The 12,639-nt window shown below is 32.5% G+C and overlaps 1 protein-coding gene across 4 annotated transcripts in view; it reads left to right on the forward strand.

The window, feature by feature from the left end:
• Ankib1 (ankyrin repeat and IBR domain containing 1) overlaps positions 1–12,639 on the forward strand; it is a 123,573-nt gene that overhangs the window by 76,980 nt on the left and 33,954 nt on the right. For all 4 annotated transcript variants that reach the window (XM_026413053.2, XM_026413054.2, XM_026413055.2 and 1 more), the window contains exons 6-9: positions 1,474–1,682; positions 2,906–2,994; positions 6,423–6,567; positions 7,791–7,957. In XM_026413053.2, coding sequence (XP_026268838.1) covers positions 1,474–1,682; positions 2,906–2,994; positions 6,423–6,567; positions 7,791–7,957 — 610 coding nt within the window. The remainder of the gene's footprint in view (positions 1–1,473; positions 1,683–2,905; positions 2,995–6,422; positions 6,568–7,790; positions 7,958–12,639) is intronic.

Genomic DNA, 12,639 nt, shown 5'->3' on the forward strand with positions numbered 1-12,639 from the left:
CAAAATTTAGAGGACAGTCTACAGGACCCACAAGAAAGTCAAATGTTGCATACAGGCAATGATCAGAGTAATAACCTATAGTTAGTAATAACCTATCAAAACACTGATTCCATCTAGCACCTTTTCCTGAAATGTACTCACGTGTAGTTTTTTCAGTTGTTAGGGGTTTTTTCCCTCCTGTGTAATTTGACTCCTATTTCGCTTCTTTCTCCCAGTCTTCCCAAACTAGGACTTCCTATACTTCAGAACTGTTTTAAGTCTCACAGTTAACTTCTGTGCTTCTGTATTTTTGGTTTCCTCAGCTGGAAATACACTTCCTCAATTCTCATTGCATGTCTGAATCGTACTTATCCTGTTAAATTGCCAAATGCATTAGCTTAATAGGATTGAAAAATTCTTGTGTAGAAAATTTCCACAGCTATTGTATTTGAGCTGTAAAATTTTATAGAATGGACCTACAGTGAATAAGTTGTCCTTTTTAACTTTTTTAGGGTGGGGAGGATGCTGGCAATCAAACCCCCAGCATTGTACCTACAAGACAAGGAGTCTTTCATTGAGCTGCATCCCCAGCCTTTAAGTTCACCCATTTAATATACTTGTAAAATAGTATGTGATAGTGGAAATGACACAGCTTTGGGATCACAGAAGACTTGTCAAGTATCTATCCATGTGAGCGTGGACAAGTTACATAACTAACTATCCTGAGTATTGTTTTCTTTATTAAATAATGATTTCAGTCATTAAATAATGATTGAAAAGTTTGCTGGGAGGGAAAAATTAAATAGTGTGTATAAAATGCCTACCAAAATAATTGAATATATTAATTTATTGTTTTTAAAGGGTTAGGTTTTTATGGCTCTGGGACTTTATCATAATGTGTTTCACTTGGCCATTTTATAAATGTTCAGCGTAGGAAGACAAAACTTTTTTTATAGTGAAGCCAGATTTGAGCTCACTTAAGACAAAATTTATACACTACTTCACTGAAACTTTTTTTTATAACCCTTGGGAAGTTCCTTCTGCTCTCAAGCTGTTTGTCAAGTGATTTTTAGGACCTGATATTGGTATTGACATGCTTGGGGTAACTATATAATCATTTTACAACTTCACGCTAATGAGGCCATTTACAAAATTGCATATTGAAAGAGTAAAAGAGGCTAAAAATTTAGTAAATTCTAAAAGTGATGTGTATCATCTTTTATTAGTAGAAATTAGGAAATTGTTAGATATTGACACACTTGTAAGCCACAGTAGGTTATAAGGGAATTTAAATTCTGCTTTAAAATATCAATAAATTTAACATAGCCAGATAATCATTTGCTGTTACTGCTTGTACATAAATACTACTTTTTTTCCTTAGGTGACCGATATCTTTTTAATTTATCCAGACCGTTTCTTTCACTATTGTGTAGCTTCTAAAACATTACTATAGTTTCTGCATTTTGAGAGAGATCCATTTCATTTTTCTTAAAGACTGGGACAGGGAGAAATTACTTGAAGCTTGGATGTCCAACCCAGAGAACTGTTGCCAACGATCAGGTGTTCAAATGCCAACTCCACCACCAAGCGGGTATAATGCCTGGGACACGCTCCCTTCTCCAAGAACTCCAAGGACTACACGCTCTTCTGTCACCAGTCCAGATGAAATAAGTTTATCGCCTGGAGACTTAGACACCAGTTTGGTATGGTTTAGAGTACTACAGTTTAGTATAGTATGGTGTAGGGTGGCTATAGTATACTTCCCATAGCTTTGTTCTTAGTCTTTTAACTTTTAAATTATTTAATGTTATTCCATGGAATGTCTAGTTGTGTTCTTGTAATTGAATCCTATACTCTTCTTTAAAGGTTCCATTATTTTCATGCTTTAGTAAATGCTTATTGCTTATTATCACAGAATATTTTTGTGATCTGTAAACTATAGATCAAAACATAATAGTTTGGAGAAACCATGTACTCTATTTTCACTTAAAAGCTTCAGATACTAAAATATTGAAAACTGAATTTGTGGTATGTACTTTAAACCAAAAATGCAAAAAACATTTCTATGATTTCTTGAAAGCTACTAATTTTTAAACATTTTCAGTATATTGATGGTCATATATTTATTTCAGCAAAGCTTCTGGAGTTTGTCATCCAGATGCATTTCCATAATAAATATTTCCTCTTTATTAAGGTACAGTATTGCCCTTTGTGGATTTTTAGATTGGCATATCATTGGTATGCTTTATAGGAAATTTTGATGTTTCTTGAATGTTTCAACCACTCAAACTTTGTGATTAATATGAAAGCACTCCTTGTTTCATCTAACCCATTTTGGAAAACAGAATCCTACTTTCTATTAATTCTCAACTATCACAAGATAAAGTTTGCTTCTAGTAAGTCATTGTTGAGAAGATACATAGTTTTATAGCAGGGTTCCTTGCTTAGAAAGCTTTAAATTGCTACTCTTAATATCCTGAGTTGCTGTGTTAAAAGCACAAAGATAACTCTGGTTTTATAGATTGTCCAAGTTAAGTGTAGGTTGAAGGACATGATACTGAAGTGGTTATTTTGCAGCATGCAATTTGATCTTGACCTGAATAGATTATAATGATTTTTTTTCTTGCACTTCCTTTTCCAAATTGCACAGATGCTGATAAATACATGAAATTAAGAGTTTGACTTTTGCATTAAAGTATTTAAGTTGTATAATAGTTTATAGTGAGATAGAAATTGTATGTTATTCAAAGATAGGCACTCTAACTGCCCTTATAACTTGGGAACACCTAATGTTAAAATTTATGATTACCATTCTAGTATTTTTACTTTTAAATAATGAACAAAGCAAATGTATTAATGCCCAAAATGAATGTTTTTCTCTCTCCAAAATATGACTGTTGAAGTCATTGTTCTTCTCCATCTCCAGTGTGACATTTGTATGTGCAGTATCTCTGTATTTGAAGATCCAGTGGATATGCCCTGTGGACATGACTTTTGTAGAGGATGTTGGGAGTCGTGAGTATATGAGCAGCTTAGTATTTCTTACTGCATGGTAGCATTCTGATTTGGTAATAAAATTGTTTGCTTTCATTACTTACTTCTATGGATTATTTATATTCGTTTCAGAGTTACCCTGAAATTTATTGTACTTAATTATTAAAGAAGAATTTTTTTTTCTTATTTTGTCATCTTTCCAGCTACTTTAGTTATTGCTGTTTAGCTTAATATAATGTACTTTAGGAAACAAACAACTATTCTAAATAAATTTTCTTAGTATTTTAATGTATATAACATCTAATGTAAATGCCAGGTCTCCACCTAAATTTCAAGAATCAGTTTCTGTCTTAGTCCTAAGAATTCTAATCATTTGTTTTTGTGCTTTCTCTTAATTTTTGTTGATGAATAACCTTGAAAGTCTATAAAAATGTGGGTGTTTAAAATTCCTTTTTAGTCTATTCAAAGTTAAATGTTTCTGCTAGATATGGTTGAGGTGGGAAATGTATTTTGTTTCTTATGTTTCATATCTCTATTTTCCTTCTCATTACCTTGCTAAGATTTATATTTTCTTATTATCCATTAACTGCTTTGAGGTTGCACTTAAATGTAGAGATCTGGGGAACACCAGGTGGGTAAGAGAACAAGAAGAAATTTGAGTAAATTTTTTGGGTTTTGTTCTGTTTTATTTTAACAGCTCTGTTGGGGTATAGTTTTCATACATCAAACCACATGTTTAAAATAAATAATTTGATAAACTTTAACGTATATATACACCTGTGAAACCATCATACAATCAAGATAATAAATATATCAGTAAATATAAATATATTCATTTCCTCTTGAATCCCTCATGCCCTTCTCATTCTGCCTCCCGACACCCAAAGCTATAGGTTTACTGGCCTGTGGTTCTGGTTTCATTTCGAGTACATCTTTTTTTTCTGTTTTCCAAAATGGAATTATGTGGCAAAGGTTTTTTTTTTTGGGGGGGGGAAGCTACTGCTTTTCAAAAGTCAGAATAAGTAAGAGTATCTATTTATTCTTTTTAAAACACAAGCTAGACTTTACTCTGAGTTTAATAGATAATGAATTTACAAAGGCCAAAATTCACAGTCTAAAGCAGTCTTTCATTTATCTCTGGAGGCAGAATATCTCTCCCATGTACAGTACTTTATTTAGCTTAAAATTGTTAACTATAATGTAGTAGGATGTATTACCTGGGTTTTACCAGGTTTGCAGCTTTTGGCTTTGGTTCATATGTGAAAACAACTCATCCAGGAATTACTTGAATTTTTTGAGCTTCTTTGATCTTTCTCATGGGAACCATCTTTTATACTCATCACAGACTAGCCATGAGAGTTTATGGCAAGATTCACATTTGAAAGATCTAATTATTGTTTTCCAAAGTATCTTACCATCCTACCTAGGTTTCTGTGCCCTTTCCCTGTAGATCTTGTCAAATCAAACATCAGTAAAGCAAGTTCCATGTTAAGTGATTCATGTTGATAAAATCACTTTTAAATTAATTGCAAACTTTACACAGGCTTATAAAAAAGAAATTCCTATCTAAAAATGAGGAAGAGTTTTTAAAGGTCTGCAAATAATTTTGAAAGCTCCTCTCTCCTACTCTTCCCAGTGCCCCTATCTTCTCAGTCCAGCCAGATCTATGCCAAAGGTTTAAAAAAAGAGAATTATTACTTGCCACCCAGGCTAGAACTTCCTGCCTGATATAAGGATAAGAGCTCAGGTTCTATATATAATAGGCTTCTAGGTTGTGGATTTCAGCTCTGCTATTTATTAATTGTTGATTTAGGTAAATGGTAACCTGTCTGTACCTAAGTTTTCTAATTTATAAAATGATGTAAATAGTAAGTACATCATAGGATTAATTTATTAAGTAACAGTATATATAAAGTGCTTGGAACAGGGCATATGTAATCATCTTCCTAAGCATTTTAATAAGCAAAGAGCCGATCTGTATGATAACACCTTGAAGGTGATACACAAAATTAAAAATATTGGTAGAATTTGCTCCAGATTTCTTTTACAAAGGCAAAGATAGCTTTAAAATATAAATATCTATATATATTAGAGCTAGGTTTGAGGGGAGAGTACTACCTGTTGGAAAACTTCTGTGAAGTGCCAGGATGAGGGTTGTGGAGGTAGAAGGAGATAGAGAAAGGGAACAGGTCCATTGAGGTCTCAGTAAGGTTGATTTTTTTTTTCTTTTAAGTACAATGGAATTAAGAGACTGAGAAGAAAAGGGAAAAGATATTATAATTAGAATCATCAAACTATTGATAGTGATAAGTAGAAGAGGTTTGATTCATTTGTCCTGTTTTCCATTGAATTTCTGTTTAACAAAATCTTAAGTCCCATATAGTCAGACAGAATCAAAAGTTTGTTTCTTGTGTCTCCACAGGCAGTATTAAATATAACATCAATAATCCTTGCTAAAATTTGTGAATTCTTCAGTGTCAGGCACTATATATATATTTCATGTGTATAATTTGCATAACAGACCTGAGGATAATAATATTATTATTATTCCTATTTTTAAAAAAATTTTTGTAGTTGTATATGGACAGCATGCTTTTTTTTATATATGTTTATTTTTTTTAATATGGTGCTAAGGATCGAACCCAGTGCTTCACACATGCTAGGCAAGTGCTCTGCCATTGAGCTACAGCCCCAGCCCTTATTATCCCTATTTTTCAGAAGAGTTAACTAAATTGCTTAAGATTATTAAGCTGAAAACCTAAAATTTTTTAATTTAGAATCTTGCTCTTAATGATTAATTCACCTTGGGCTATATTCTTCCCACTTTACAGGATGCCTTTTCCTTACTAACTCAACAACAGAGCAGGACATAGAACTCATTTTAGTATTTTTCAAAATGATATATAAGGAGAAACCATTTTCTTTTAAAAAGCATCTTTTAAAAAGAAAAGCCCTGGATTCTAGTGCCACCTTCAAATATCTTTAATTATCTTTGGTTCATTTGCTTAAAGATATAATATATTGAGAATTGAATATGTCCTTTCTAAGCCACTCATTTCTGAATTTTTAGTATTAAATAAAAGTGTTTTGTATTTTTAGAGATAATAAAGCAAAATGGAAACAAAAATAACTGAAATACTCAAGTGTGTGTGTATATGTGTGTCTACATGTCTACATATATGCTCATAAAATAAATGGCTGGACAATTAATAAGTGCTAGAGTTGATATTCCACAATCTAGTCGGTGTGCATATGTTTGCTCATGCACTGGACACTAAACTCAAGTCTAGTGCATGCTAGCCCACAGTCTACTACTAAGCTACACCTCCATCCCATGTTAGTATTAGCTTAATTATACTCTTAACAGAAAATTCAGAATAAAGAAAAATTCTTAAATGTGTAAATAACTTACATTGTTGCCCTTTTTCTGTCAATTGCTGCTTTAACAGGTTTTTGAATCTGAAAATTCAGGAGGGTGAAGCTCACAACATTTTCTGCCCTGCATATGATTGCTTTCAACTTGTACCTGTGGACATCATAGAAAGCGTAGTTTCTAAGGAGATGGACAAACGATACCTACAATTTGATATTAAGGTATGCTGCCAATTATTGTCTTATTTCCATAATTTCAATTTTATTAAACCTATATAACATGATATTTGTTTTCATTTTATTTTTGAAAATATAGAATAATGGCCTCTAATGTACGTTTCTCAGAAATGTTACATAAAGGAATTGGTGGCATTAAAGTTTTAAGCCAAAGCATTATTTTATAAAATAAAAGTAAAAATGAAAGCCTGGCATAATAGTTTACCAAAAAATTTGTTATAGCTCAGAGGTATTTACTAATTTGCATATTATACTTTTATAACTAATTGGCTAAAATGATGTTCAAAGCAGATAGTACCTGCTTTAAATTTTCCAAAACATCTGATGCTCCTACAAATAAATATTTAGAAATAGAAATTTAGATATAGCAATAAATTATTTTAAGATAAATATTTAGTATTTTTAACTTGGAAACTTACAATTTTTTTTAATTGCAGTAATAGTTTCATATAAATATTATAACATTTCAACTTTTTCCCCCCAGTGTTTATTTTCATTCAGGAGTTATTCAGAAGTATATATAGGTTACTCTCTTTTTTTGTGGAATTTAAAAGTTAAATTTTAATTGCTTTGTGCAGTTAATGGACTTTTAAAAGAGAAGTCCTGCTTTTATAAAATAAAAAGCATCATCATAAATTGATTTTTTAATATATATATATATATGTATATATGTATATATATTCAGTTATAGATGGACAAAATACCTTTATTTGTTTTTATTTTTATGTGGTGCCTGGGATTGAACCCAGTGCCTCACACATGCTAGGCAAGCACTCTACCACTGAGCCACAACCCTAGCCCCATAAATTGATTTTTATGTGTTATAAAGATGCCATTTAAAAAATTAACTGTTCTAATACACTAGTAATTATATGCAAAATTCTACTTATATTTTATCAGAAAAGTAGCACATTGTATGAGAAAACATTTTTAAATTCCACATTTTCTGAGTAAATAATTGCATTTTTACTTTAGCTTCATTTACCTATTTTTTAGATTAATGAAAACAAAATTTTTAAGTCATGTTATTATTAAGGTAAAAACGTCATTTTTCCTTAAGTTTTTTTTTAATGCTTTCTAATTTTAAGTGTTTTTGAGACTGATAATTTCTTATATTTTCATTTTTTTTTAACTTCAAATTACTGTGGAGGTACTCTTTATGTTAGAATTTAGAGTTAAAATGTTTTTTGTTATTACTATTTAAACAGGCCTTTGTTGAAAATAATCCTGCCATTAAGTGGTGCCCTACTGCAGGCTGTGAAAGAGCAGTCAGACTAACAAAACAAGGGTCAAATACATCTGGATCTGATACACTCAGTTTCCCACTGCTGAGAGCTCCAGCTGTGGATTGTGGGAAAGGACATCTCTTCTGCTGGTTAGTACGTGACAAGATGACATCAGCCTTTCTAACAGTTTTTAAAGAAATGTTCTCTCTCAGCCTTTACATTGTAGTATACTTGATATTATTCTTATTAATTAAAAAAATATAGTAAATAGTAATAGTTGATATTTATCATGCGTTGATAAATATCAAGCACTATGCCAAATATTTTTTAAGTATGAGATTCTTCCAGTGATGCTCTGCATAGAATGCTGATATTATGTTCATTTTACAGATAAGGAAATTCAACCACAGAGATGTTTCCCAGGGTTATATAGCTAGGAAATGGTGGAAAAGGGTTTGAGCCCAGATATGTTTGATTCCAACTGTATTAGAAAATGCTAACCGTAGATTAGAAAATGTTTACCATTTTAACTTTTCTTCTTAATATATAAATCTTCAGCAGTGATTCTTAACCAGTTATGCTCAGAATTGCTAAGGGATCTTTTCCAGATTTTTGTCCTTGCCATGACAAGTAAGATTTTGATTTAATAGTTTTTTTTTTTTTTTTTTTTTGAGTGGTGCTCCAAAAAACAAACAACAACAGCAACAAAAACCACAGAAAAAGAAAAAAAATTTTTCAGGTTATTCTAATGCATAGTCCTAGTTAAGAACCAATGACTATAGGCTTTTTATTTCATGTGTTTTATTTAGTTTCCATTACCTGGTAAGAACTTCACAAGGATATGTAACTTTGTATGCTCATTTGACTATATTTGTCAGCCATCAACATTCTGCTTATTCAAAGTAAATCCAATTAGCTGTTTTGGATTTATAAATAATATAAATTTAATAAATATAATTACTCCTACCCTGGCAGGTCTGTTTTTTACCTTTCTCATCAACATGAGATAAAAACATTTACTGACCTACCAGCCTATATATATAGTACCAACCTCTAGGTCAGGGTCAGCAAACTAGTATCCATACCTGTCTTTGAAAATGAAGTTTTATTGGAACACCAACACACACTTTCATATTTATGTGTTGTATGGGTCTGCTTTGGGGCCATGGCAGCAGAATTGTGTAGTTGGAACAGAAACTGTATGGCCAACAAAACCCTAAATATTTACTCTTTAGCCCTTTACAGAAAAATTTTGCTGAACCTTGCACTAGGTGCTTAGATATAGTGATTGATGAAAAGAAAACTTTCATCTTTACTATTTTCATGGCTAAATCAGTCTATGCAAGTAAAATATTAGCCACAAAATGCTGAATAATAGGTTACACGCATATGCCTTAAGTAGTTATTCAAAACATTTAAAAGAAAACATTTTAGTCTTTAAAAGTTTTGCACTTTTTTAAAACTTTTTCAAAATTATTTCTAACCAGTTACACATGACAGTAGAAAGCTCTTTAATTCGTTGCACACAAATGAAGCAGCATTTTTCACTTCTCTGGTTGTACATGGAGTCACACCTTTCATGCAGTCAGACATGTACCTAGAGTAATGCTGTATGTCTCATTCCACGATGTTTTCTACCCTTTGCCCCTTCCCCCTCTCCTTTGCCCCATCCAAAGTTCCTCCACTCATCCCATGCCCCACCCCAGTATGGATTAGCATCTACTTATTAGAGAAAACATTCAGCCCTTGGTTTTTTGAGATTGGCTTACTTCACTTAGCATATTCTCCAATTCCATCCATTTACCTGCAAATGCCATGATTTTATTCTCTTTTAATGCTGAGTAATATTCCATTGTGTATATGTACCACAGTTTCTTTATCCATTCATCTATTGAGGAGCATCTAGATTGGTTCCACAGTTTAGCAACTGTTAATTGTGTTGCTATAAACATTGAAGTGACTGCGTCACTGTATTATGCTGTTTTTAAGTCTTTAGGGTTCAGACCCAGGAGTGGGATAGCTGGGTCAAATGATGGTTCCATTCCAAATTTTCTAAGGAATCTCCATACTGCTTTCAGATTGGTTGTACCAATTTGCACTCCACTAGCAATGTATGAGTGTGCCTTTTCCCCCACATCCTTGCCAACATTAAAGTTTTGCACTTTTATTATTCATAATTGGTTTACTAACTCCCTCACTAACCATGAGACATAAGAGTGAAACTATAGAATAAGATGGGCATTAAATGCACAGAAACTTGGTTGGCCAATAAAGGGAATTTAGATGAATATGAACCTATTTTGCTGTAAAGTAAGAATCTAAAGTAATAAAGGACCTTTCTCTTCTCAGCCAGTATTAGGTTTCTTGAGAAAATCAAACTCCAGTGCCTTCAGATACCATTTATATGCATCCTATGCCTCTAAAATGGTACTGATAGGAAGTCATGGGGAAATGTGACAAAAATTATCACAGATCATTTTATAAGTTTTCTGGTTGAGTTCATTTTATGAGGAATCCTTGTTGGAGGAAAGCTGGGTTTTATAGTGTTAGTTGAAGATGCTACAAAGGAAAAAAATTAGTAAAATATCTAGAAGATAAATAAGAAGATAGCATTTGCTAAAATCAGAGAAAAGTCTTAAAGGAAAAAAGAAAACCTGTGATTACCATTGCCTTAAACTCTGTGGTTTCTTTGGTCTAGCTTTTACTAGTTTTCATCATAGTTTAGGTTTTACTTTCTTATTTTCTTATTATTTTTGTATTCTCCAAGTAATAAGTTTGGTTTAACTCAAAACAAGTACACCTACCCAAATAAATAGATTTTTAAAACTGTGTGTGTGTGTGTGTGTGTGTGTGTGTGTGTGTGTGTGTGTAAAATGCTATAAACTATATATCTTGCCCAACATTTGGAGAAATTTTCACCTTAGTCTTTCTCTTACCCAAAAATATGAAGTTGGTTTTATTCAAACACTGGATACTTGTGCACCAAAATCTCAGGCCAATGTGATTTGAATTTCAACCCAGTTAAAAGGATCTGAGAATGAGCACATGGACTGAGGTCATATTTGCCATTTTATTTGCTTTTCCCCCTATTCATAAGGGTAGTAGAGATTTTAGCAAATAGAATCATCATTTTCTGGGCACAGCACCTGAAGGAACTTGGATGAGATAAAAATAGGTTATGTGAAGGACAAATTCTGATTTAAGTTCTTGTTGCCTTTCAGTTATGATATTCATTAAGCTATAAGATTGTGAGATAGATTGTCTAGGATTTGTGTATTGCCTTCTTTACTTCTCTAGGCATTAATTTACACCCCTTGTTTATACATTTTTTTAGTATGAGCTGTTTATTTTTGTTTTTATGTTCTTAATCTCTTACTCTTTTTCATATGGTGTAAGAGCTTTAACTATGATCAGAAATTACAAATAGAAATGGTCACATTTTCTGCCACCTTTATCTCTTATTTCACTGAGAAGCCAAATCTTTTGCAAAAGGCATCTCTACAATAGATCTTCACAAAATAAAGCCATGTGACTCTGCTTTTGCTTCCTTTGCTTTCCTCAGAAACCTCGGAAATATTTTTTAAAAGATTATTACAGAAACCACAAAATGGCAATAATAATTTTTTCTTCTTAATAGCGCCATGTGACTGAATCAGTTGAGCCATGCCCAAGAGATGTCTGCTTGGATATAATTGAATATATGTGTTGTTGGGAGATAAGGTAATAGAAGGCATTTTCTCTTCCTACCACAGGATAGCTTGTTCATCAACAAGTTCTCTGCCCTCTGTAACTAAACGTAGGATGCTTTTTCCTCCTAGCATTTTTTTTTTTACATTTCTGTTTTAGTTGTATTCAGACACAATATCTTTATTTTATTTATTTCTTTATATGATGTTGAGGATCAAACCCAGGGCCCCACACATGCTAGGTGAGTGTTATTCCACTGGGCCACCTTCCCAACCCTCCTCCTAGCCTTTATAAGGGGAGTTTTTCTAATCTGGACAAAATTATTTGCAGATGGTATTTAAAACCTGGAAGGACTTTGACTTGAGCCAATGACCTTTCCCCATTTGTTTTTATAATAAGTAGAATATTCTACTGTTTAACTTCTCTGCCCTCTAAACCAACACAAAGTCCCTCTTAAAGATTCATTGTCTGAAGTATTTCTTAGTCACTAAAATCTTGTCTGTCCAGAGAAAAGCTTAAGTTTAACCTAGAGAGTAGGTTATTTCTCTCCTGTATTGCTGGTCTTTAATTTTAATCAGTAGTATCTCCATTGGAAACTGAAACTTACTTGGAATTCATCTTCTAAACCCATAAACAGTTAAATGTATTTTAGTGTTATTTGCTCAAATTAACTGGCAAGAATATTATAAATAATAATATGGTTGAGCTCTTAATTTGTCACCCAGCAATAGAGCATTTAGGTACTGGAACAACAACTATTTTGAAGGCAATGCATCTTTCAAAATAGTTCAAAATAGAATCACCAAGAAACAAATTTAAACCTCTGATAGGAAAGTTTGAATCATAGTGATGCATCAGTTAAGAAAAAGCAGTATCAGCTTGTAGCCTCTTGAGTTTCCTGTAAATCAGAGTATAGTGTACAAATTTGTCATATATTCAAGGAAAACTCCAAAAGTGAAGGTCTTTGCATTAAAATTGTCAGTTCATTTAATGCCCATTTTCTCCAAAGTCACAAAAGAACTTTGGTAACACTCCCTTCTTAGGATTGTGGATCTTAATTGAGGTAAAGCAGTAGTTTCATGCTTTATCTGCCTTTCCACAGACTTCTCAGGCAAAGAGACTCTCTGAGAGTGCCCTGGGGAAA

This window comes from Urocitellus parryii, chromosome 3 (genome assembly GCF_045843805.1).
Source record: "Urocitellus parryii isolate mUroPar1 chromosome 3, mUroPar1.hap1, whole genome shotgun sequence".
In the NCBI taxonomy this organism is placed as follows: Eukaryota; Metazoa; Chordata; class Mammalia; order Rodentia; family Sciuridae; genus Urocitellus; species Urocitellus parryii.